We start from the raw sequence: 26132 nt of genomic DNA, 5'->3' as shown, positions 1-26132 counted from the left end.
CACACACACACACACACACAAACACTGAAGAAAATGAATAGATTAATATTAGGTTTCTAATGAAGTTTTAAGTAATGCAAAGCAAGTGATGGTTTGTTTGTCACTATAAATTAGAACTGAAGCAAACTGACTGTACCCATCGCAGCAGTCTGGTTCTCTGTCCCCAGTCGCTCTACTCCTGTCACCGCATCCCTCAGCATCCCAGACTGTCAGGAAATGACCTGACCCCCTCAGCCCCTTCAGACTGGCAGTGCTCGGGAACTCCACTGGGTTATGTTTTGTTTGTCAACTTAATATCCACTCCTCCACGTGATTCTCGTTTCAGTAAACTGAGACCCCAGCTCTCACTGAATGACCATCTTAACATTCTTGAGGAGAACATTCGGAGGCTACTGCCCCTTCCACCTTTGGAAAAACTCAAAAATGAGGGCGAGACGGACAAGGACAAGGAGCACATTCATGTACGTGGCGGGGTGAGGCCTGAGGAGAGTGAAGAGCTGAGGAGAATGAGCAAACTCGCCTCCCACAGCCTGACATGCACACTCACTTTGTGTTTAAGGTTTTTTTTAAGTATATTGATTTACAATGATAACTTTTGCTATATAACAAAGTGATTCAGTTATACATGTAGGCATATCCACTCTCTTTCAGATTCTTTTCCCACATAAATTATCACCAAATATTGGGTAGAGTTCTCTGTGCTATACAGCAGGTCCCTCTTGGCCAGTTATGCCATATACCTCAGTGTACCTTTGCCAGTCCCAAACCCCACACTCACTTTGATTTCAGTTTCTCTACGAAAGATCCATGGATGCTCTGGGGAGGCTGCTGAGGACCATGATGTGGGATACTGTGAAAGCAGAGGACTGTCAAGAAATGTTCAATGTGAGTAGAGCCACCACCAAGGCTGATTCCCACAGCCCCTTATCTGCGCTCCAACCCTCCGAAGCTGGCCTCAGCCTCCTCACAGGGACTCGCCCAGCCCCACCCACCCAACCCACCGTGTAGGGCCAGCGCAGTCAAAACTGTTTGTGGGGACGCAAGGACCCTGTTCTAGAAACTCCAGAGAGAGAGCGAGAGTGAGAGATGGAGAAGGAATGAATCTGATGCATAATAAGGAAAAGACTTTTACTCTTTGACCAACAGCTTCTTCGGATGTGGCTTGTTTCACAAAAGGAGTGGGAAAGAGAAAGAGCCTTCCAGATCTCTGCAAAGGTGCTGACAAACGATATTGAGGTAAGTAAGCCCGTAGAGTGCGTAGATGCCCTTGCTGGCTAACAACAGGGACCCTGAGGCCGCCGGAATCCAAACATCTTGCCTGATTGATCTCCGTCCCAGGCAAAGTCGTGGCAGAAAACCACCCAAGGGGTCTGACCTAACCTAGGGCACTGAGCAGGCGGGGGTGAAGAGCGCATGCGGGGTTGTCCTCTTTCCCTTGCTCGCTTGCTTGCTCACTGTCCTTAAAAGGAAAGTCCAAGATTCAATTTTATTCTAAAGGAGTAAAACAAGGGTCTTGATATCCAGCCTTGGGAACATCCTGGGACACCAGCAAGCCACCCCATCACCTTGGAAGCCTCTTTTGTCCTGCAGGCACCAGAAAACTTTAAAATCGGCTCACTCCTTGGCCTCCTGGCTCCTCACTCCTGTGACACCCTGCCCTCCATCCGCCAAGCGGCTGCTAGTTCGGCTATAGGTCTGTTCTGCATAAAAGGTGAGGGAAGATGAAAAGCCCACAGATGAAGATACTTGTTTTCTTTTGTTCTCAGCTCTTCTTCTTGTACATCAATGTCTCTCTCCTTTGTCCTCCTCCCATCTCTTCTTCGCCTCTCCCTCCTCCCCCATTCCCCTCCCCCTCATCCTCTTCCTCCTTCTTCTCTCTCTCCCTCTGTCTCCCTCTGTCTCTCACGCTTCCTCCACCAGTTCAGCCATTTCTGAGTTCTAATACCTTAATTATGTAACACACTTTGTCTCTCTCAGAGCCTTTTTCCTCAGTGGCTCTGCTTTTTGGGTTTTTTAAAAAATAAAGATAATAACACTAAAGCATCATAAAGATCCATTAAAGTAGGTAAAATGTTTTGAGAGTGTCCGATTTAAATCACACAGCAATTGGGCCTATTAGAAAGCTTTCTCTATCACAGTTTTCTTCCGGAGGAAATTGCACTATTATTATGGTGCTACAACGTGACTTTGAAAGTTCTCTAAGACAGCGTGGTGGAGGTTTTCCAGCTTGCGGAGCGGGGCCTCTGTCAGCTCTGTGAGGACATTTGAATAAATGTCAATGTTTGTAAATGTAAGGGAGTTTAAAACCTCAGCCTCAGCCCAAAACCCACACTCAGAGCTTCCAGATCAAATCCAGGTTAAATCAGTATGTGTCTAACCGAGGTCAGCCCTACATAACGTGCATGTGTTCTCTGCAGACCAGGTTAGCTCTCCATTCTTTTAGGCACTCAGGAGATATTTCTTAAGTGCTTTTCCATGTGTCAAGCCCTGTTCTGATGCTGGAAACACAGATGTACTACAATTCTAATATTCGAATTTTAAAAAAAAAGTGTTATGAAAGCCAAAAGGAAAAAAAAAAAAAAAAAAGAAAGAAAGCAAAAAGGTGGGATTTGGTTCGGAGCAGAGGTTTTAGTCAGTCAAAAAGGAAAAACAAAAGCTGTTTGGCAGAACCCAAACAGGTCCGAAAGTTTCTTGGGATATAGGAAGATAATTTTTGAGGGTGTACGCTTGTACCAAAGCCAGAAAAAGATGCGCTAAGGAAGTGAGAACTAAAGAACTATTCTAATAAGAGAAGAAATGTGCCAGAGAGAGACCTCATAGGAAGAAAGGAATCAGGAATAATTCTATTATTGTTCTACCTATTCTTTCTTTACTTTCCTGAAACATCCAAAGTTCAGGTTCTTAAATATTCTTTTTTAAATTTATTTATTTTTAATGATTACATCGGTGGCATATGGATGTTCTTAGGCTAGGGACTGACTCCAACCCACAGCTGTGACCTACACCACAGCTGGGGCAATGCCATATCCTTTAACGCACTGGGCCGGGCAGGGGATCAAACCCAAGCTCCATACAGGCCCAAGCCATTGCACTCAAATTCTTAAACCACTGTGCCACAGCAGGAACTTCTAAATATTCTTTGTTAACAAGAGATCCCATGCTTCATTTTTCATGGTAACTCTTTTTCTTTGTTGATCAAATAAACATGGGAGAGCGTGAGAAAGAACATGATCATTAAATACCTACTATATACATAACTAGTGTGATACTAAAATACCCATTTAATACTCATGGCTGTTGTTCAGTCACTTGTTAACTCAGATGAAGGCTCTGGTTAAAAAATTTACCAGTTGCTTGGACAGTTGAAAGCAGTGGAGCTGCATATTGAATCTACATCATCTGCCCATCAGGCTAAGCTGCCTTCCTCAGAGTGGTCCAGGTGTGAGTTTCCACAACTAGTAAATTTACTTCAAACAACAAAACAGAAGATCATTACTGTTCAGGTCTGTGTTAAGTTTACAATTCGTAAACTTACACTGACACAACTGCTGATGTTCCTCTTACAGTGGTTACGTTGTATTTCCTTCAAAGTGACTCACTGCAGACTGGAACTCTGACAGAGGCGGCAGTATCACAGAGTAGTAAGAACCTGGCCATTGGTGTCAGACTAGGGTTCAGGTTCCACCTCTCCTATTTTACTCACCACGTGACCCCAAATAGCCTTCCATTGCTCTGTCTCAGCTTTCTCGACTGCAAATAACCCCAGAGGATCTTTAGAAGTAATAAATGAGACAGCATTTATTTGAGACATGCCTCTGACATGTCTCTCAAATAAATGAGACATGCCGCCAGCATGCAGAAACTACTTGCTCAGTGTTTGCACTTTTGCCCATTATCTCATCAGACAGGCTTTAGTGCATTTGTTAAAGGCTTCCATCAGCTGAATTAGTGTCACATCAAAATACAGCCGACGTCTTCCACCTCTCTCAGCTCTTTGAACTCCTGTGTCACCCTTGGTTGATTTTAGGCATTCACCTGGAGGTGGAAAGACTGCAGGATTTGCAGGAAAGGCTGCAGTGTGACGATGCGGAGATCCAGATCAAGATTTCCTCTAAAATAGCAAAGGTAACAGATGCAGAGAACTGGTTGAGGGGGGTAAGGATGATTCTGGGTTGATTTCCAAATGAGTAAGCTGTGTACTCCCCACCACCAAGAAGGGCAGCAGTCCAGCCATTCTAGCAGAATAGAAGACCTCTTGTCCACTCATTTGTTAATGCTGGGTCCATGCGCCCAGGCAAGACCTGCTACTGATCCTTTCACACTCAGGGAAACCTTGGGAATCAGGCTGCCCTCTCCAAGGTGAAGGAAGCAGTGTGGGGTGGAGTGAAAGGAACGGGGCTTTGGAGCCCATCAAATGCATTCTGTGTGCACTACTTGAGCTGTGTGCACTGTGTGCTCTGTCTCCCCAACTTAGGAAACGGCATAACCTTCCTCTCAGAGCTGTTGTGAAGATTGGTCCATCAATTCATTCATTTATTCATTTAAGCATTCACCTACCATGCGCTGTGCACCTACCATATGCTAGACTTTGTTCTAGGCTGTATGGATAGAAAAAGATGAATGCCTGCCCTCATTGAGTTTTTTTCCTAGTAGACGGAGCAGCCAGATAAATATGATGTGAGGTAGTGATAATTGAGAAGAACTAAGTCAAGGAAGGGAACAAAGAATTTGGGAGGGGTGGTTCCCTAGGAAGACCACCCTGAAGAGAGAACCATGGAGACATCTGGAAAAGAACAGTCCAGGCAGAGAAGAAAGAGCACGTGCAAAATCCCTGAGATGAAGGAAGAAGTGTGTCAGGAGGTCCAAGAGATAGCCCAGGCTAATTGAGGTGCCATCCAGGCCTCGGCAAGGACCTTGGCTTTTACTCCAGTTGAAATCAAAAGCCAACAGAGGGTTGTTTTGTTGTTGTTGTTGTTGTTTTGTTTTTGCTTTTGTTTTTTTTTTTTTTGCTTTTTAGGGCTGCACTTGAGGCATATGGAGGTTCCCAGGCTAGGGGTAGAATCGGAGCTGTAGCCACCAGCCTACACCACAGCCACAGCAGTGTCAGATCCGAGCCACATCCAGCAGAGGGTTTTCAACAGAAGAGTCGAGAGCACTACAGAGTTGTGGCAGCTGGGAATTGTACAAGGGCACCCTCATGTGAGGCAGCATCATTCCTGATGTGGACATTATAGATATATTTGTGTGTTATGGCAGTTATCCCCAGAGGACAGTAAAGGGTCCATCACAACCAGTCATTACAGCAATAACAGAAGTGAATCCTCTTGAGAACAGGGCACTTTTCCTAATTTGCAAACGCTCTTCATGGGCTAGTGGTGGTCCTTTAAGAAAGAACACCATGGGACCTATGTTTCTGAAAGGTCATGTGGCTTCTGTTGAGACTAGAATGTAGGCTGTAGGTCACTTTGAAGGAAACTGTAAGAATCCACACGTGAGGGAGTTCCCTTGTGGTGCAGTGAGTTAAGGACCCGGCGTTATTAGTACAGCAGGTTGGGTCACTGCTGTGGCTTGGGTTTGATCCCTAGCCTGGAACTGCTACATGGTGTGGGTGTGGCCAAGGAAAAAAAAAGAAAAAATCTTTGTGTGATATTAGGTGGCTTGGACTAAGGTGGCAGCAGCAAAGACAAGAATTTTTTGAGAATATAGGAGAGAAACTCATGAGGGGACAGGGAGGGAACATATGTCAAATGCCTAAGAAAGTGTCTGATGCATGGTAGGCACTCAAAGGAAGGACATTCTCTTCCTAAACCAATATCCATCCCAATATAGGGGGGGAAAAAACACATAACTGTTGAGCTTGGACCCAGGCAGGCATTTGCTGCTACACAGAACGGATGCATTAATCTAGTCCTTGATCTTAGAGCCATGGTACCTGGGACCTGCAACTACTTGTGTAAAGGAACTCACTTCCTCTCGGAGACGGTTCTACTGCACATCATCAGAACACTAATACAGGAGGAAGTTGATTGTGAATAGAAATATTTTCATACCCACAAACTCCTAATTATGACCACCTTGCTTGAGTAAAGCCCCAGAGAATGCTCCTGGAATTTATTCACACTGCTAAGTTTTCATTTTCCCTTCCTGCCTTTTCATTCACACACACACAGATGGGGTTCATAGCAATTCACTGACTGTGTGGATACTGTGAGGCTCCTGGTATTTAGCTTGGCACTCAGTACATGCTGATAGATTTCCTGAATTCTCAAGCTTAGCTATTTTTTGGCAGACATGAGACTTATTTCTATGATATATGAAATGTATGTGCAAGTACACGACAACATATAAATTGCCATATAAATAATATGCGCTGTTTTTCCATTGCGGGGTATACTATAGCTTCAGATTTGGAAAGGAAATTGCCTCTGCAAGCCTGGAATTCAATAAATATGAAATGATTTAAAAAAAAAAAAAAAGAGGCAACTTCAGGGAAACTTTGCTTAGAGTTAAAAGGTCATGTCTATGTCCTACTTTACTATTTTTTCTAGTTTCTCTGGCCCCAGTCATACACTAACTGTTTTGGAAGCCCAGTGGTTTCTAATATCCTAAAACCAAGCACAGCATGTTGTAGGTGTCCAGCTGTGAAGCGAGGCAGTTGATGACAGCAGTCTTTCTGGGTACATTCTCAGATAGTCAGTAAGCTCATCCCAAGTGAAGAAATGCTGATGTTCCTGGAGGAAACCCTAGATGGTCTGGAGAGCCTCAACCCCACGTGTACAAAGGCCTGTGGCATCTGGATGATCACTGCCCTGAAGGAGCAGGGAGCTACTTTGGAAGATCAGGTGAACTGACGGCCAGTGTGACAACCGATCAGAATTCTCACACTTCTGAAAGTCCAAGTAGGTCACCACTTCTCAGTCTGTTCTCCGAAGGGGCCACAGGCAGGAGCACACACAGCCTCAAGAGGCCTCAGCAGAGACCCAGGTTGTGTATATGAACCATCAGGCTGAGTGTCTGACTCAATGGTCTCTCCGGTCTGTGGCGATAAAAACTTTCCCAACTGCCCCTCTCTGACCAGGGGAAGCGTCCCTGAACCAAAGGCATGTGGATTATGGACAGTTGGGTCGTGAGGTCCTCAAGGATGAGTGTGACCTTGTGAATGAATGCCTTTGAGATGGCCCCTGGGGTCCAGGAGAGTTTCTAATCCCACCGCCACTCTGCAAGCTGTTCTTGCACACACTTTAAGTATCTTTTGGGAAAGAAGGCTGTCACTGGGGAACTGACTGAAAGAAAAGCCCTCAATCCTTTCTCCCTGCCCAAGAGTTAAGCAGAAAGAAAAGGATTTAAATTCAGGAAGCCTGGTTAAGAGCTCCAAAGAGAGATGCCCTAACCTCTCTTGAAGTCAGAAACAGAATGCTAGCAATTCAGAGATGGATGAGGAGGAAAAGAATCTTTAACTCAATAAAGGCTTCCCAAGGGGAATAGGAGAAAGAAGTTATGGTCCCCAGAGCCCAGAGTCAACCACCTTATGTGAAATAATTATCCAAAGCATGATTTTTAGATGTGACCTCTGTACTAATTACAGTCCAATCAGCTTTTTTCCAAAAACATTGATTGAACACACACTGTGTGGCAGGCGCTGGGCCAGGCACAGGAAAATCAAATAAATGTGGAATATCCATGCATTTGTGTGTTTAGCATAAAAAGAGGAGTTGTTTACACACTAGGTAAAGGCGTACAATAAATCCTCTCTAAGACTCACTGAACTCGGACTCTGTGGCAATCATGTTTGCAGGATATTTATGATTAAAGAATTACAATTCCAGGAAAATGTTATATTTAACCTAAAAATATATCTCCAAAATAAGCAAGAGAAATATCTACTAGAAGCAAGTTACATTAGCACAGACATGCCCTTATGCATGTCAAAAATCCAAGTGTATAATTTCGTTCCCTACTGCACACAGACTAACACTCAAACTCAGAAATATGCCCCTCAAGAACATCTTTTCTATCAAGTTATCTTCCCCCTTTTTTTTTTTTTTTTTTGTCTTTTTGCCATTTCTTGGGCCGCTCCCGTGGCATATGGAGGTTCCCAGGCTAGGGGTCTAATCGGAGTTTTTGCTGCTGGTCTAGGCCAGAGCCACAGCAACGCAGAATCCGAGCCGCCTCTGTGACCTACACCACAGTTCACGACAATGCCGGATCCTTAACCCACTGAGCAAGGCCAGGGGTCAAACCCGCAACCTCATGGTTCCTAGTCAGATTCGTTAACCACTGCGCCACGACGGGAACTCCAAGTTATCTTCCTTTAATCACCCTCATTCTCTCTGTGCTCCAAACTGGACCCTTCTCCTACTCTACAAACCTTTTCCACATTTGCCTCCACCGTGCTCTCATGCTACTTTTTACATAGATTTTATTTTGTACAGCCATCAACTTCACAGAAAAATTGAGCAGAAGTTACCACATTCCCATATACCACCCGTCTCCACACTATCAACATCCACACCACAACGGTACATTTGCTACAATGGATGAACCTACACGGACGCATCCTATTATCACCCAAAGCCCATGGCTTACATTAGGATTCAGTCTTGGTTTTGACAAATACATAATGGCATCTAACCACCATTGTAGCATCTTACAGGATAATGTCACTACTCTCTAATCACTCTGTGCTCTGTCTCATGGTCTTTGATTTTACATCTCTACCTATGCTCTTCTTCCCAACCAGGAGGCCTCTCCCCACCACCTCTACCTTGCCTTTTGAAATTGCTATGTATGCTTTGAGATCCAGACCCAGCATCCCTCCACAGTGACCTCAGTTACTTCTGGATTCCCCCATAAGTCCTGTGCACCTCTTGTATCCCATTTGCCATACACTCCTTTCTGGAGAGGACTTTGGGTAAACAGCTGATGTCCTTTATTAGACCACTCATCCCTTTGAGAAAAGCCTACATCTTATTCATCCCCAGTAAATTCCCTCCAGTGCCTAGCACAGCACCTGAAAAAATTCGGCCTTTCACTAAATGTTTGCTAAATTGATTTAAGAATAAATGCCCAATTTATCAATAATCCTCCTGAGCAAGAAGATAGGTCATGTGTAGAATCAATCACTTTTTTAACATTATTTCTAATTCATTGATCACCAGCCATATGCTGACCATACACGACCCAAGCCGTCCATGCAGAGGGAAAATAGCAACTCATTGTTTTATTTGGCTTTTTCTTTTTAGCTGTTGGAAATCTTGAGCATAATATACCATCACATGCCGGTTCTCAGACAAAAGGAGGAAAGTTTTCAGTTTGTGCTAGAAGCCATCTCCCAGATAGCCAGCTTTCACATGGATGTCGTTGTTGCCAACCTTTTACAGAAGCCTCTGCCCTTTGACAGGTAGATTCTAACTGAGCTTGTCCCTTTTACCAGGAAAGATCAAATGGTAAGGCATTGGGGAAGAATCTGTGGTTTGAGCGAAAGATAAAAAACAAAAGTGGAAAATGCCTCACCTGAATAATTTCAGAAATGGTGTTTGAATCACAAGTAATGGTTTCCCAAATGTTTTTCAAATATACCGCCTCACTGAATGATGAGATTCATATTTATTTGTTTATATGTGATATATATAATCATAGGAATAAGTGTTAGAAAATGAATATTTCTCCTCTTTCTGGTTGCCTAGAATGCATCTAGAAGAGAGGTCTCTGCCTTGATGGACATTAACAAACCTCAGCACCCAAGGACAGAATGCTAGCTTGTTACATAAAATATCCTTTTTATTCCCAGGCATGTTGGCATGACCATCTGCCCTTGAACTTGTGATTCATCATAATATGGCTTGAGAGTGGCTCAGGTGGAAAAGCTCATATTCCAAGGAGTTAAGCCTTATCGGCCTCCTGCCTTGCTTCCCTAGGGACACAAAGACACTGTGGAAGGCTCTGGCTGAGAACCCAGCCTCCAGTGGCAAACTCTTAAGAGCCTTAATAGATAAACTGGAGAATGGGTTAGAAGATGACCTGGCCGGGATAGATGCAATTTCCGTGAGTTGGACAACCCGTCACACGCCTGGGATGACACCCCACTCCACCACTGCCCCATCTGGCACTGGGTGATGTAGCATTAATCACACTTCTTCCCTTCTAGTACCCTAGTTGTAAATTGACTCCAGTTTATATTGGAAAAATATAGAAGTGATTTTGGCTGTGGCTGATCAGGTTTAAAAGTAAATTTCTCGGGAGTTCCCATTGTGGCTCAGTGGAAACAAAATCCAACTAGTATCCATGAGGATGGGGTTTGATCCTTGGCCTCGCTCAGTCAGGGATCCAGCATTGCCATGAGCTGTGGTGTAGGTTGCAGATGAGGCTCAGATCCTGCATTGCTATGGCTGTGGTGGAGGCCAGCAGCTGTAGCTCTGATTCAGCCCCAAGCCTGGGAACTTCCACATGCTGTGGGTGCAAACCCTTTAAAAAAAAAAAAAAAAAAGTAAATTTCCTATCAGCCCAAAGGAAATCTGTGTATCTGTATTTCAAATTAGTCTTCGAGATATCCAATTGTTGTTGAAAGATTCCAAGCCTACCCGACTGGTACCTTTTGGAGTTTGGAGCTGCCCAACATGGCAGCCCTGAGAGAGAAACACAATCTGAGTTGAAAAGTTTCCTGACAAATAAATCCTCCCTTTGCTATGTGCTTTTTACCACAAGTGTGGTCAACCTACAAAGCAATTACTTGGCGAGAAAACAAACTTGCAGAGCAGCCCTGCCTGACCACAGGGTCTTTTCTCCCCTCAGGTGGCCTGTGCCATGCATGAGATGGTGTCGACGGGCACCTCTGTCACAAGCTTGTACCCAGAGCTGTTCGTTCTTCTCCTGAAGCTGGTCAGCTGCACACTGGGCCAGACCATGCCCACTTCGACCTTAAGCCACAGGCGGCGGGTGATGCAACAGGGGAGCGGCAGCAGATTGCAGACCCCTGCAGGTAAACAGCCAGCTGGGGAGGGCCTGCACCCAGACTCTAGAAGACAGTTGGTGGAAGTCCAGGCCTTTCCCTTCTGACATCACCTCAACATCCCGTGAAGAAACAAGGCCCCTCCATCCTTGAGCTTTGTAGCTCTTTTTCCCAGAGCCGGGACCCAGGGTAGCTGCCCAGCTATATAACAAACAAGCAGCCACATCCTTTTTTCTCAAAGGCCCAATCCATATCCTCTGTTCTCTCACTAAGACCTTTCAAGGAAAGTTAATTCTGTGATATTCAAGGCCCCAGAGAAAGAACAAGAAGAAAAAAAAAAAAAAAAACTTCATTTCATCAAATCCAAGTCTCCAATGGAAAAAAGCAGCATTATTTCACATACCGTTGAGAAAGGAAAAACAAGAGTCCCAGAGTTCCTGTTGTGGCTCAGTGGCAATGAACCTGACTAGTATCCATGAAGGTGCAGGTTCAATCCCTGGCCTTACTCAGTGGATTAAGGATCCAGCGTTGCCGTGAGCTGTGGTGTAGGTAGCAGATGCAGCTCAGATCCCACTTTGCTGTGGCTAGGGCACAAGCCAGCAGCTGTAGCTCCAATTCAACCCCTAGCTGGGAACCTCTGTGGTACGGCCCTAAAAAGACAAAAAAAAAGCACCAATTAAGGCATGAATCAGTACTTTCTTATGGTATTAAATCTGTATTTTATATTGACCCAAAGAGCTCTTTGAGGATTATCAGGTATAGATTTTTATACTATATCACACTGCTCTGTTTCCCTGTTCTTTTGCATAATTTTTTGTTCCAATGTCAAATCAACCTTTTAAAAGACAAATTAGACAGCAGTTAGGCTTGGCCCATGTGGTTACACTAATGGATGTAATTTTACTAAAATGACTACAGCACAAAGAGCCATACCTAAATTCGTGTGTGTACGCACAATGCACACACAGGCAAAATGGCTGCATCACAACTACGGTCTGGCCAACAACTGCAACACACTATCCATTGTGAGATGCACCTGATTTTTAAGGGGCTATTTTAGAATCAGTGAAATATGAAATTTCACACTTTCCATCCTTAGGACCTGATTTTTCTCAGGAGACGTTGGCAAGATTTTGTGGCATTATTTACAGGCTCAAAGCATCTTGATGTCCGCCTTGGCCCCAAAAGTGTGAGAGCAGGCTATCTATTGTTTCCTTGCACAACCTCCATTCATCCAGGAGTGAGGGAGCACTGTGGGGAACAGGAAGGGTGAACTTGGAGATTCACCGTTCCCTGCATGGGATTCACTTACTTCTGTGATGCCAACTGTCTCCCTCAGGCTCTCGACTATGACTCTGAAGTGTGTGCAGGCCCAGGCCATGCGAGAAGGTTTTGCCAAAGAATCTGACGAGGGGGACAATGTTTGGACACTCCTCAGCAATCCCAGTACCCACCACATAGGAGTCTGTGCACTGGCCAGGTAATGTGCACATACTCCAGAACTATATACACAGGAAAGAAACTAAAAAACAAGTAAAAATGCAACGCAGGCAACTTCACTGAGAGCAATTGACTCACCAAGGATGTATAGTCCAGGAAGAAAAAAACAGGGAAGAAAGAGCAAAGGGGGTGGGAAGAGATAGTAAGATCAACCCCAAGCTCAGGGATCCCTCAAAAGGTAGCTATAAGGGGTTCCCTCGTAGTGCAGTAGGTTAAAGATCTGGGTATGGTGTGGCCTGGAAATTTCCACAAGCCACCAGCATGAGCATGGCCAAAAAAAACTACAACAATGATGAGATGAACGGGTTTTGGCTAACTATCCTTCAGTCGGACACTTGGATAGGCTATTGTAAAGCTTAAGCCTTGGCTCGCTTTCCTTTTTAATATTCCTTTTTAGATATTTCTCTCCCTGAGAGAGAAATAAAGTGTGTTCCATTGTTTAGAAAGAAAAACATCTCTGCTACAATGGGAGGCTTGGTTTTCCAGGAGCATGGCAGTGTGGCAACACGGGGTCATTCTGGACATCATGGACCAACTTCTCTCATCCCTGACCTCCTCCTCGGAGAACTACCGGATAACGGGCACAGCTTTCTTCTCTGAGGCAAGGGAGTGCGGCCAGCCCAGCAGGCTTGGGGGCCCCTGGGATATTTCTCTCAGTTCAGAGGGGACTGGAGCCACGGAGCAGGGACCCTCACAAGGAGCTTTGGGAGTGGAGAGAGCCCTCTACCGCCAGAGGCACGGTGCCTGAGTGGAGAGAGAGGAAAAAGAACCCAGCCTTGTCCTCTTCCTGCCCTCTGGTCTGCCGGCCGACAACTCCCAAGGCAGACAAGGGTGGGAAATCAAACTGGAAGGGTTAAAATTAACCAACCCATATATCATGGTCCTTTCAAACTCAGGTAGAGGGTGCCGCAGCTGATCCCGAGAAAGAACACTGTTAGGAACTCCACTTTTGCCTGCTCCATTTTGCCATTTATATTAGAAATACCTCCTGAACTAAGTATTTGGGTTCTTGTCACCTTGGGGTGCTCCCGTGTGGAGCTTAGTTCCCGCGAGATTTGTGAATTCACACAGGGGCTCAGTCCTCCGCTCCTGGAGCTGCAGGGCCCTGGTCTTTCATTGTAGCTGTGATGCCTTTGGAACTCTCCTGAACTAAAGGGGAGGAATGTCTCATTTTCAGCTCATGAAGGAGCCAATCCTTTGGAAGCACTGGCATCTCCGGGACGTGTTGATCCTGATGGATCAGAGTGCCTGGGACTCCAACGCCATCCTGAGGCAAATGGCCATTCGGGGGCTCGGGAATACGGCTTCCGGGGCCCCTCACAAGGTAAAGGGCATTTGCAGGGGGGCGGGAACAGGGCACAAAAAATTGTTCACCTAAGTCGAGTTTTAAAATAATTATTTACCAACTCACACCTCACGGTTGCATAGACATTAAATGAAAATCCAAATCAATTGCTCAAGTGGTGGCTCTTGCGGTAAAGTACACGTGACCCTAACAGAATGTCAGTCCCCTTGTCTGGGGTCTCCTACCCTATTCCAGATATACATAGAACAATCGTCAAGGTTAAGAGATCTTGGGAGTTCCCATCGTGGGCAGTGGTTAACGAATCTGACAAGAACCACGAGGAGGTTGCGGTTTGATCCCTGGCCTTGCTCAGTGGGTTAAGGATCTGGCGTTGCCATGAGCTGTGGTGTAGGTCGCAGGCACGGCTCTGATCCCACATTGCTGTGGCTCTGGCGTAAGCCGGTGGCTGCAGCTCTGATTAGACCCCTAGCCTGGGAATCTCCATATGCCGCGAGAGCGGCCCAAGAAATCGCAAAAAGACAAAAAAAAAAAAAATTAAGAGATCTTATTTCAAAATAGGTGAAGAAGCATAAGCAGATAATACTAGAATCCGTCATCAGAGGTCTCTATCACCTGGCCCGCACCGAGGTTGTCTGTGAAAGCTTGAAGGCTCTAAAGAAGATCCTGGAGCTGCTCACAGACCGGGATGTGAGCTTCTACTTCAAAGAAATAGTGCTGCAAACAAGAACCTTCTTTGAAGATGTAAGTGGGCCTTTTTAGGAATCTTCCCTCCCCAGAAAAAGTGAGTGAACAGAAAGAGGTTCAGGTAGTGCTTATAACAGACCAGTTTGGTGTCCATCTGTGGTCCTTGGCCTGCCACTGCCCTGGAGGTCACCTGTCCCATAGGCCACCTGCTCCAAAAGTCACCTGTAACAGAAGTCATCTGCCCCAGAGGTCACATGTTCAACTCCTGTGCAGCCTGTTGGCTTCACAGAGAATACCCTCTGGCCCAGGGAATCACAACTGATCTGAACAAGATGGGCCAGACGTGTTAGGGAAAGACCCTAAACAACAAGGAACAAGTCCATAGATAAACTCCCCAGCTTCCTCACTCCTGGGAAGGACAGAGCTCCACTTGCCAGCAAGGGCACACCTCTCGCTAATACTCCTTTCATAGCTTTCCTCTCTTCCAATCACATTTCCTGGGCTCAACTCCCAAGTGAACTACTTAAAATCCTCATCTCAGAGTTTGCTACTGGGGAACACAGATGGTGACAGGAGTCCTTACAGGACTAAGATGCTGTTATCTCCAACATGATCGTTTCTACCTCTGAGATCTCAACGACTCGAAATGCTTGTGTGGTTTATTTCATCCAGGCACGGGTAAACTGCCCCGAGGCTCATAGGCCTGATTCAACACAGGCATCTCTTTGTAAATGAAGTTTTACTGGAGCGCAGCCATGCTCATTGGTTACACATTGTGAATGGCTGCTCTCACACTTCATCCACAGAGCAGATTAAGAAACTGTGTGGCCTGCAAAATCTAAATTATTCACTATTTGGCCTTTTATACGGAGAAAGTTGGTCAAACCCCTGATGTGGTTCCTGGCCCTCATTTCAAAAAAGATTAGTCATTGATCTTAGACAAAGGAAGGTCATTTTTCTTTATACCTTCTCAGAAACTAGATTTTATTATTTCTCTTTGATTTGTTCACTGTCATCAATGTAAAAATTTATTTCACATCTAACTTAGGTCTGTTTTTTGTGATCTAAACCTGTCTGCTCCTCTTGTTTGGTCCTAGGAAGTGGAAACTGCTGGTTGCCTCCTCTTAGTGCATCCTTCTTAAACATTAAAGCTTTATTAAATTACCTCTTCACCTGATAGTCTCCAGATGGAAAAGTCTTTCTTTCCTTCATTATTCACCATAAACCTAATTTTTTAGCTTCTTAAATATTTTACAAGCCAGTGACTATGTTGTATCTCTAAATGAGGCCTGAGAAGTATTGAATAGCATCTAAAGAAAAATTACCTCTCTAGTCCAATCTTTTCCTATTTATTCACTCCAGATTTTTTTAATCTTGTTCTTTCTTACCGACTCTTTAGCAATTTATTAACCACACAGACCTCCAGATTTCTGTCTGCAGTACACAGATCTCCAGATCTCAGTCAGCAGTACATGCCCTCAGTCAGTAGTCCTCCAGTTCTTTATTTTTCAGTGTCTCTTGTTTGTGTTCCTAAACCTGGCCTTGGAGAGCAGCTTTCTCCTGGTTTCCAACTACTTTCTCCAATGGACCAGTATTACTCTTCAATCTCATCTGGTCCCCCAAAATGCCTACAGGACTCTCCCTCAACTTAGTATCTTTTGTAAAATAACAAAGATTTTTTTTTCATTACACGGATGACTGATGACAATCTGTAACAAAGGGCTGAAGTCAGTCCTAAAGAGCCCCAACTGTCAGGTTTTCCTGGGATGTTATTGATCCAATGATAGTAATTTTCTTGGATCTGAGCCTCACAAAACCACAAATCCATCTACAAGTTTTGTGGTCAAGAGAATATTTCTCAGTCTTTTTTTTTTTTTTTTTTTGTCTTTTCTAGGGCCACACCCACAGCACATGGAGGCTTCTAGGCTAGGGGTCCAATCTGAGCTGTAGCTGCCAGCCTATGCCACAGCCACAGCAACACTGGAGCCAAGCCATGTCTGTGACCTACACCACAGCCCATGGCAACACCAATCCTTAACCGACTGAGCAAGGCCAGGAATCGAACCCACAACCTCATGGTTCCTAGTCAGATTCGTTAACCACTGAGCCACAATGAGAACTTCAAATGTTTCTCAGTCTTATCGCAGAAGAAAAAAAAAATCTAAAGGCTTTTTGGTTTTTATGTTAGACCACTCTCATTCCTGATGGGTACCGATTTCATCACATGTGCATAAAAGTAAAGTCTGACAAACACTGAGTCTTAGTAATGACATTTATGGTCCTGTAAGGCACTCTTTTCTGCAAATATATTTAACTATGATATTTTGCCCTACACTTTTCTATAGATTAAGTATATAATTCTGTAATCCTCCAAGTTTTCCCTTTTTTTATTCAGTATTTCAGTACTTTCTTGAAAATCTCCAAATATGGCAACACTTTGATACAATCATAGAACATACAATGTGGCTGCTGCCATCGTTCGCTCCAGGTCCTGATCGCTACTTTTTCCCATGTTGTCACCCTGAGCTGTCACCTCACTCTCTATGACAAGGGTGTTAAACTGTAATGTCTCTCCCAGCACCCAAAACACTTTGCCACTTCTCTTCTACTTTTTTCACCATCCCAAAATGATCAGTTGATTCTCTCTTGACCTACCCTTAAATCATTGATTTTACGTCAAAATATTTTTTAAAGTTGGAGTTCCTGTTATGGCTCAGTGGTTAACGAACCTGACTAGTGTCCATGAGGATGCAGGTTCCATCCCTGGCCTTGCTCAGTGGGTTAAGGATCCAGTGTTGCCGTGAGCTATGGTGTAGGCCAGTGGCTGCAGGTCTGATTCAACCCCTAGCCTGGGAACCTCCATATGGTTTGGGTGCGGCTCTAAAAAGACAAAAATAAGTAAAGTAAATACCACTCTACCTTTGGGATACTTTATTAGCGGTTTGCTTTTTTTATCTGAAGAGAGATCTTTTAAAGATATATACTGACCTTACTCCTAGGACATTTAGAGAACATTTCTACTTCAATTTCTACTCTTCGGGGGTCACATCTCTTGCATTCATTTAACCTCTCTGGACTTTTCCCAACAAGCCATCTTTATATTTTATTTTTCCTTTTTCTTGCCAGTTTTGTTTATGTGCCCACTTCTTATGCAGTTTATTTTGCCACCAAAATTAACTCCTCTGTCTTCTCCCCCTAACATTATTGGGAATGCTTTTTTCTTGGCCCTTGTTTTCTGTTGCAAATCTAAATAATCTTCTGCTACTTGAATGACTTTTCCCCTCATTCCACTGCTTTCACATGGGTATTATAAACTAGTTTCCTAGACGGCCCCTCCCTCAAAAAATCAAAGTTTATTAGAACTCTGAACCATATCAACAAAGCCATCTTTCTCCACCATACTACCCTTTGGTTCTGAAAAGCATTGCTTCCATCCTGGACAACAAGCAAGGATGTTCATAATTTCATGCCAGCAAGCATAGGTCTGAGTACTTGTTTGTTTATCCTCTCTCTCTGAGACCCAAGGCTCAAATTGCTGAGCTTCCTGTAATCCCTTTGGAAAGAATTTGAGATCTTGGAGAAGAGTCCTGGGCCTTGGGCAGTTTATCTCAGAGGCCCCATCACTCTAGGCTAATGATGCAATCAGGCTAATTTGTATAAAATACAGAATAAACAAGAACCCTCCCTGGTCTTCTGCTGCCAGCACTCCCCATTTATCATTCCTGTGGTCACATTTCCCTGTTAGATCATTAAAGGCAGAAATCAAGTCTCCAGCACTAAACTCTGTTACGTGGATAGAACCACTGGAAAAGGAAGAGCGTTCCTGGAACCCACAGTGGCTATGACAAAAGCACACAGTGCCTGGATTCCAGCCTTCCCTTACTGCAATGGGGCCAGGCAGGATGGGGTGAGGGTGCCAGCTGGGAATGGCCTGCGTGGGGGACTCACCCATGACATGTATCTGTCACCACAGGAGCAGGATGATGTGAGACTGACTGCCATCTTCTTATTTGAGAATCTGGCATCCCTAACAGGAAGAAGGTGGAAGATTTTTTTTGCTGAAGAAATAAAAAAGAGCATGGTTTCATTCCTTCTCCACCTCTGGGATCCCAATCCCAAGATTGGAACTGTAAGTGGCCCTTGACACAGACACCTGCACCTCCTCCCCTCCCCATCCTGCGTGGCGCCAGGAAGCCTGGTCTAGCTTGAGAGGAAGTCAGACCAGAAGCCACCACTCTCAAATGAACCTGAAAACCACTCTTCCAATCCCAAGTCCTCTTTTGCTTTCATTTCCCAAGGTTGCACTTACATCTTTGAAACTGGGAAAGTAGCAGCCTGACAATAAAGCTCACATCACTGACATTCACTGCTCCTTTCCTGACACCATTCAGCATGTCTTCTCTTCTACGAGGGGGTCCATGACACAGAAAACTTTGTCTTTCAGGCTTGCCGTGATGTCCTGATCATCTGCATTCCTTTTCTGGGTCTCCAGGAACTCTACGGGGTGTTAGATCATCTCCTTGATGGTCAGGATCTACCGAGGGCCAGGGATTTCTATAGGCAATTCTGTGTGAAGCTGGTGAGTGTCCACAAGATGCAGGACAAGAGTCCAGGCAAATCCCAGAAGCCCAACAGGATAGCAAGGGATCCTGAGCAGAGACAGAACCATCTCGGAAAGATAGCGGAGATTCTTGGCATCCTGTCACATCACCCTCTGCGCTTTCCCCAAGTCCTGACTAGGATGTGTTCTCTGTGCCTGAAACACATCTGTTGATTAGTCCTATGAACCCCAGCACCATCCTGATTATATTTAAAATGAAAACGCCATAAGACAGCTACCAACAGAATAATTACTGGCCGTATGTGTGCTCACTTACCTTTCGATGTCTCTTCTTAGGGCCTATGGGATGCTGTGTTTTGTAAAGGGTCACCTCCCAGTTGCCCTCTATGTATAACACACATCTCTTCCAGGCAAAGAGAAATCAAGAGATCCTATGGATCCTCCACACGCACCTGTTCACCTTCTTCAGCAGCACCTGGGAGATGATCAGGAGCGCGGCCGTCAAACTCACAGGTGAGGGCGCCTCCACCTTCCGCACTCACAGGTCTGCTCTTTGCCTTCCGTTTTGCTTTGACTGAACATGCATATGAACCCTGGTGTGAATGGCACGATCAAAGAAACAAAAAACAAAGAAGTCAGAAAATATTGTGTGTCCTGCAACATCTTCCCTCAAAAGACCCTGTTCTCTTTGAAAACTTCAAGTAACATCTTCTGAATTTCTAACACTCACTCTCATCCCATCAGACCATTCATTCTATTGGGCCCTCCATGCTTGTTCTGATCCAAGTCTTTGCTCCTTCTCTTCTCTAAGTCTTTACCCCAAGTCTGCTGTCCCTGCCTAAATGTTTTCCTTTGCATCATCCCTCAATAGAAACTGTAATCAACCTTTTAAGCTCAGTTCAAGCTGAGTGCTTTAGCAGCAACGTGACACTAGTGGAAAGTGTGTGGGCACAAGGGCCAGCAGACTTTGGCTCTGTTACGTGATTCTGGACGATTCACTTAATTTCTTTGCATTGCCTCTTTGTCTTATTCACAAAATAAAAGAGTGAAGTGAATCTCTGAAGAGCCTTCTAATATAAAATTCTAAGTCTTATCATGAAACCTGTTCCAACTAATCCAGCCCACAGGAACAGACCTTCCAGGTGAGCCATCTTTAAGATTTAGCTAAAATCTAAAGGTTCCTTATTGGCTCCTGTATAGGATCCCTCCAACTACATCGTGAACCCTTTTTTTAATTGTACTTTTAAAAATGTTATTGGAGTATAGTTGATTTAAAATGTTAGTTTTAGGTGTACAGTGAAGTGAATCAGTTATATATATATAACTTCTTTTTCAGATTTTTTTTCCATATGAGCTATCACAGAATATTGAATGTATTTCCCTAAGTAACAGTAGGTCCTTGTTACCAATTTTGTGTAGTAGTGTGTATATGCCAATCCCAACCTCCCAATTTATCCCTCCCTCAAATGTTTCCCCTTGGTAACCATAAGTTTGAAATGGTTTTGAAATCTTTTTCTGTTTTGTGAATAAATTCTTTTGTATCATTTTTATTAGATTCCCCCATATAAGTGATATAATATGATGTTTGTCTTTTTCTGTCTGACTTACTTCACTAGTATGATAATCTCTAGGTCCATCCATGTTGCTCCAAATGGCTTTATTTCATTCTTTATAATGGCTGAGTAATATTTCACTTTATCTATATACCACATCTTCTTTATCCAGTCTTCTGTTGATGGAAATTTAAGTTGCTCCCATATCTTAGCTATTGTAAATAGTGCTGCAGTGAACATTGGGGTGCATGTATCTTTTCAAATTACAGTTTTCTCTGGATAGATGCCCAGGAGTGGGATTGCTGGATCACATGGTAGTTCTATATTTCATTTTTTAAGGAACATCCATACTGTTTTCCATAGTGGTTGCACCAATTTACATTCCCACCAACAGTACAGGAGGTTCTCTTTTTTCCATTCCCTCTCTAGCATTTCTTGTTTGTAGGATTTTTTTTTTTTCTTTTTAGGGCCACACCTGCAGCATATGGAAGTTCCCAGGCTAGGGGTTGAATCAGAACTGCAGCTGCCAGCCTATGCTACAGCCACAGCAACGTGGATCTGAGCTGCATCTGTGACCTACACCACAGCTCACATCATTGCCAGATCCTTAACCCACTGAGCAGGCCAGGGATTGAACCCATATCTTCATGGATACTAGTTGGGTTCTTAACCCACTGAGCCACAACAGGAACTCCCTTTTGTTTGTAGACTCTTTTGATGATGGCCATTCTGACTGGTGTAAGGTGATGCCTCATTGTAGTTTTGACTTGCAGTTAAACCATTGTAAATATTTTGAAGACAGGATCATATCTTACACACGTTTGAAACCCTGGTAACTGGTGCCCCCTGAAGAACACAGAATGAGTTATCCAAATACATGATGGGTGAGTGGCCACTTCCACAGGTAGCCCTCAACTCCCCAAAGACACCCTCACATAATCTTGGCAGTGCAAAGGGAGTCTGCCACTTGTTCTTTCACCAGCCAGATCATTTAACTTCTGACCAGGTACAGAGTCTGACATGACCTGCTTTTCATGGCCTGTTCCTCTATAAGGAAACCAGTAACCTTTACTCCTGTTGATTTTAGATGCCATTGTTCTCAATTTGACCAACCAATATGTGGAGTTATTAGACAGAGAGCAGCTGACCACACGTGAGTACCAACCCTCGTGCCTGCTTAGAGCACTGTTACACTCTTAGAGAAAGAAACTAATGCTCCTCTGAGTTCCATGTCAGCTGTAAAATCATAGTTACCCCATTATCAAGCATCTCCGATGCTCCTAGATACTAGAATTTTTCGGAGTGTAAAGAGACCCTCAGCTTCATCATATTGAGGGCATCATTCCCAACAGATTTCACTTTTCCAATTGTCTGTAAACTTACTGATCACAAGGTCAGGATTTCTCTTCCCTTTTTCTTTTTTTTTTTTTTTTTTTTTTTATTTTATTTTATTTTATTTTTTTTGCTGCAACTGCAGCATATGAAGTTCTCCAGCCACTGATCGAATCCTAGCTGCAGCTGTACCTATGCCACAGCTGCAGCAATGCAGGATCCTTAACCCACTGTGTTGGACCAGGGATTGAACCAGCACTGCCACAGAGACAATGGCAGATCCTGAACCCACTGCACCACAGCAGGAACGCCTTCTCTTCTCTTATTTCAGTGTTAAATTAGATTCTCAACTTTTGGCTCTAAATTCTACTATTTTGGTCACACATGAGCACAGGGGTTCTGAGCCCCAGGTAACACTGACCCTCAATGAGGGCCTCACTGTGCTGCATCGCTTGGCCCCTGGCTTTCTTCATCACTAGACATTGCTATCTTTCCATTTCAGGGCTCCAAGCGCTTCGGCAAGACCCCTGTATCAGTGTCCAGAGAGCAGCTGAAGCTGCCTTGCAGACCCTCTTGAGAAGGTGTAAAGACATAAGCATCCGTCCATAAGCCATCAGGAAATAAACCACTAGGCTTTTTCTATAACTGACTCCTGTCTTCATCCTCATAACTCACAAACTTGCCACATCTTCAGCAAAGACATGGCACCCAGGGTGAGGCATTTGAGGCGGTGATTTGAGGCTCTCCCTGGTGGCTTTTGTTAGTACAAACCAATCCCACCAGTGCACTTGAAGAATAACCTGTGATTTGAGCAGTGCCAGCCACATGGCTTTGCATAGGACAGCCCTCTGTCTCAGAAGCTTACATCGCAGCAGATATCAAAAATGACAGAAGGTGAGACAATTCTGCTGCCATTAAGAAGAGGACTGCTACTATTTTCCACATGTAGTCTTTTTGTCTCTTATCTTCGCCAGCTTTGGATTACAGCCCACACTCTCTTCTTTCTAAAAAGCAGTCTTATGACAAATTTCAGCCTGTCTCTTCTTTCTCGAGTTGTAATTTATGTGTCGAGACCATGCAGATATTTTCTACAAAAGACCCTTCCTGACATTCAATTAAATCCCATGATTTCCTTTCTCTTTTTATCCCAGTGCATTCCTCCCTTTGAGTTGTGTGTGTGTGGTGCCCATGGGTTAACCTCCTTCAGAGCAGTAGAATCGTAACTCTTTTCTCTTTCACCTTGCATACCTGAAAGGTTACACGCAAGAAATCCTGTGTAGGGGAAGAAGTTTCTAACACAGAGCCTGGCACTCACTGAACACCACCACCATCACAGTCTTTCACTGGCAACGTTATTAAATTGATGTATCTCTTTATAAATTCCTATTACCTACATTCTAATCCCTCCATCCTCAAACACTTTGGGAAAGTATATTTTGTTCCTACGAAACCTTTTAGGGATGAAAAGAATCTTTTAGGTTAGAGATTTTAGACCAGAGTCCAGGTTTTCATTCATTTAACAAATATTTACTGAGTGCCTACAATTTATAAGGTGCTGTGATAGACACAGTGGGCTACAACTATGAGGAAAAAATAGAAAAATTCTACCCTCCTGGAGCTTATTTTCTATGAGAAATCGTGTAAATGGCAGAGGATGGAGCCAGCCTCCAAGATGGCTCCTCACGATTTTGCCTCCTGCTGGTCATGTCTTCCCTCCCACAGCAACTAGAAATGACTGGTGCAATCAGAACAATAGTTCAGAAATGACAGCATGACTTCCAAAGGGAGTGTGTAAATGGTCTCGTGCTCTCTTGAATCACTCACTCGGAAAAGCCAGCTGCTATTATAAGGACACTCAAGCAGCTTCAAAAGAGGTTCATGTGGCCAAGAACTAATGCCTTCTGCAAACAACCAGAGCTAACTTGCTAGGCTTGTTAATGAGCCATCCCGAAATGGATCCATGTGCCCCAGTTAAAGCCTTCAGATGACTGAAGCCTCAGCCGAAACATTGGATTAGGAGATAAAATACAGAAAGCCCAATTAAATTTGAATTTAGGGTGAAGAATGAGTATTTTTTTAGTAAAAGTGTGTTCTGACCATTGTATGGGACACACTTCTACTGAAGAATGATTTATTGCTTTTCTAAAATTCAAATTTAACTGAGCGTCTTGTATTTTTATTTGCTAAATCTGGCAACCCTAGTGCAATCTAATCAGAGTCCTGAGCCAGAATCACTAAGCTAAACCACTCCTGAATTCCTGAACCACAAAACTGTATGAGATAATAAATCCATGTTGTTTTGAGCCACTAAGTTTTAAGGTAATTTGCTATGCACCAGTGGGTAACTATTACACAGAGGGTCCGTGATCCTACTGAAGTCATATGCAAATTTCTGTGTATAATTGCCTAGGTGTGTTTTCTGGGTAATGGCTTTCATTAAATTCTTAATGGAGTCAGAAGCTGTTGCCATGCACAGTATACATAAAACAGCAAGAAAAAAAAAGGCAAGAGATAGGGGTTAGTTGGACCTCTTTGATGTGTTAAGTCAAATGACATTTCAAACAAACTTTTCAATAGAACTTTCTGCAATGATGGAAATGAAACGTTCCATATCTGCACTGACCAATATGGTAGCCACTAGCCACATGTGGCAACTGGACCCTTGAAATGTGGATATCAGAGGAATTAAGTTTTTAATTTAAAGTTTAACTAAATTTAAGCAGCCAAATGTAAGTAGTCACACTATTGCACAAGACAATTTCAGAACTTGGGGCAAAGAGTTGGAACAGAATTTGCACTGAGCCACCCAAGACTCTAGGACATTCTCAACAAGAGTGTAAATTCATTGACACAAGACCTTGTCTCATACCTTTTTATATATCCAGCCCCACTATTACTCTCCACCCATCCAAGCATCTGGCAAAGAGCCTTCCTTATCATTAATTGGTGGAAATTAGGTAGAATGGCCACATGAAACATACATCACAACTGAACCTTCGTCTAAACCCTAATCTTAGAAGCATTTACCCCGACAAGGGTTTCAGAGACCCTTTTTATCACATTCCAGCTTCACTCCTTACTAGCTGTGTGACTTGGGGAAATCATTTAACCTCTCTCTGTGCTTTCACATTTGTAAACTGGTTCAGCAAGTATTTGCTTGGTTTTGTACTTTTTGTTTTTTATTTTTTGGCTGCACATGTGAAAATTCCCAGGCCAGGAATCAAACCCACACCACAACAGCGACCCGAACTGCTGCAGTGACAACACTGGATCCTTAACCTGCTGCACCACAAGGAAGTCCTCCACAGCTGTAAATTGGGATAATTATCTACTTCCAAGGACTACTGTGAGTATTAAATGTATTAACCTACATGTAAAGCCCTTAGAAACCTCATACAGAATCATTAAGTAAATGTTAACCATATAGTGTAATTATGAGAATGTTAACAAATATATTATTAGAATCACATTTTTTTTTTGTCTTTTCAGGGCCACACCCATGGCATATGGAGGTTCCCAGGCTAGGGGTTGAATTGGAGCTGTAGCCCACGGCCTACACCACAGCCACAGCAACATCAGATCCAGGCTGCATCTGCGAACTACACCATAGCTCATAGCAACGCAGATCCTTAACCCACTGAGCAAGTGCAGGGATCAAACCTGGTGGCCCTGATGAATGTTGCTGCCTTTCTCAGGAGGATGGAGATAAGGCATCCCCTTAATCTGAAGACCCCAGCTCAGCAGCTGGAACTCCTGCTCTGGCGGCCTCTTACTCACTGCTGTTCCCCACCGAAGCCTCTTACTTGCTCTAACATAGTAAGAATAAGCCACAGTCAGGCTGTGTGATAGGAGCAATTTAGATCTATTCAGTCTCCTCAATAACTATGTCTATTAATCCCTCCCAAATACTACTGTTCACTCTCAGAGAATGGCCTCCGGCCCCCCTTGGTGCCTCTCTTTCCTGTCAGTCCTCCTATGCCCACCGCCCCCGACCCCTGTGGTTCGTCTTCATGGTTCAAACACATATATGTTACTCAGGAGAGAAAACTTCTCGGGGGTCTCAGGGAAACAGAGTCACAGAGGAAATGTATGGTCAAGTACTATTGGAGAAATTACAGGTTTGTGTTTTCATCTTACTCCTGTTGTTTGCCTCACTATCTTTTGCACATGTAATCATTTTTCAACTTATGTTTACTTTAGGATAGAGAGTCCTTAATGTTCACTGAATGCTTAATGGACCAGTGCTAC

At 43.9% G+C, this 26132-nt stretch overlaps 1 protein-coding gene across 1 annotated transcript in view; it reads left to right on the top strand.

Moving 5' to 3' along the window:
* Positions 1 to 22526, top strand: part of MROH2B (maestro heat like repeat family member 2B) — a 64428-nt gene extending 41902 nt beyond the window's left edge. Inside the window, 19 exon segments of the mRNA XM_003133911.5 lie at positions 326 to 461; positions 790 to 885; positions 1147 to 1236; positions 1591 to 1711; positions 4028 to 4125; positions 6690 to 6842; positions 9243 to 9400; positions 9918 to 10044; positions 10792 to 10942; positions 10945 to 10978; positions 12288 to 12428; positions 12935 to 13049; positions 13626 to 13772; positions 14313 to 14495; positions 18412 to 18567; positions 18883 to 19017; positions 19410 to 19512; positions 21640 to 21705; positions 22387 to 22526. Of these exon segments, the coding sequence (XP_003133959.4) occupies positions 326 to 461; positions 790 to 885; positions 1147 to 1236; positions 1591 to 1711; positions 4028 to 4125; positions 6690 to 6842; positions 9243 to 9400; positions 9918 to 10044; positions 10792 to 10942; positions 10945 to 10978; positions 12288 to 12428; positions 12935 to 13049; positions 13626 to 13772; positions 14313 to 14495; positions 18412 to 18567; positions 18883 to 19017; positions 19410 to 19512; positions 21640 to 21705; positions 22387 to 22493 (2317 nt within the window). The 3' untranslated portion in view covers positions 22494 to 22526.

Source organism: Sus scrofa, chromosome 16, assembly GCF_000003025.6.
Source record: "Sus scrofa isolate TJ Tabasco breed Duroc chromosome 16, Sscrofa11.1, whole genome shotgun sequence".
NCBI lineage: Eukaryota > Metazoa > Chordata > Mammalia > Artiodactyla > Suidae > Sus > Sus scrofa.
Note: the sequence above shows the minus strand (reverse complement) of the source record. Positions and strands in the feature narration are given on the sequence as shown.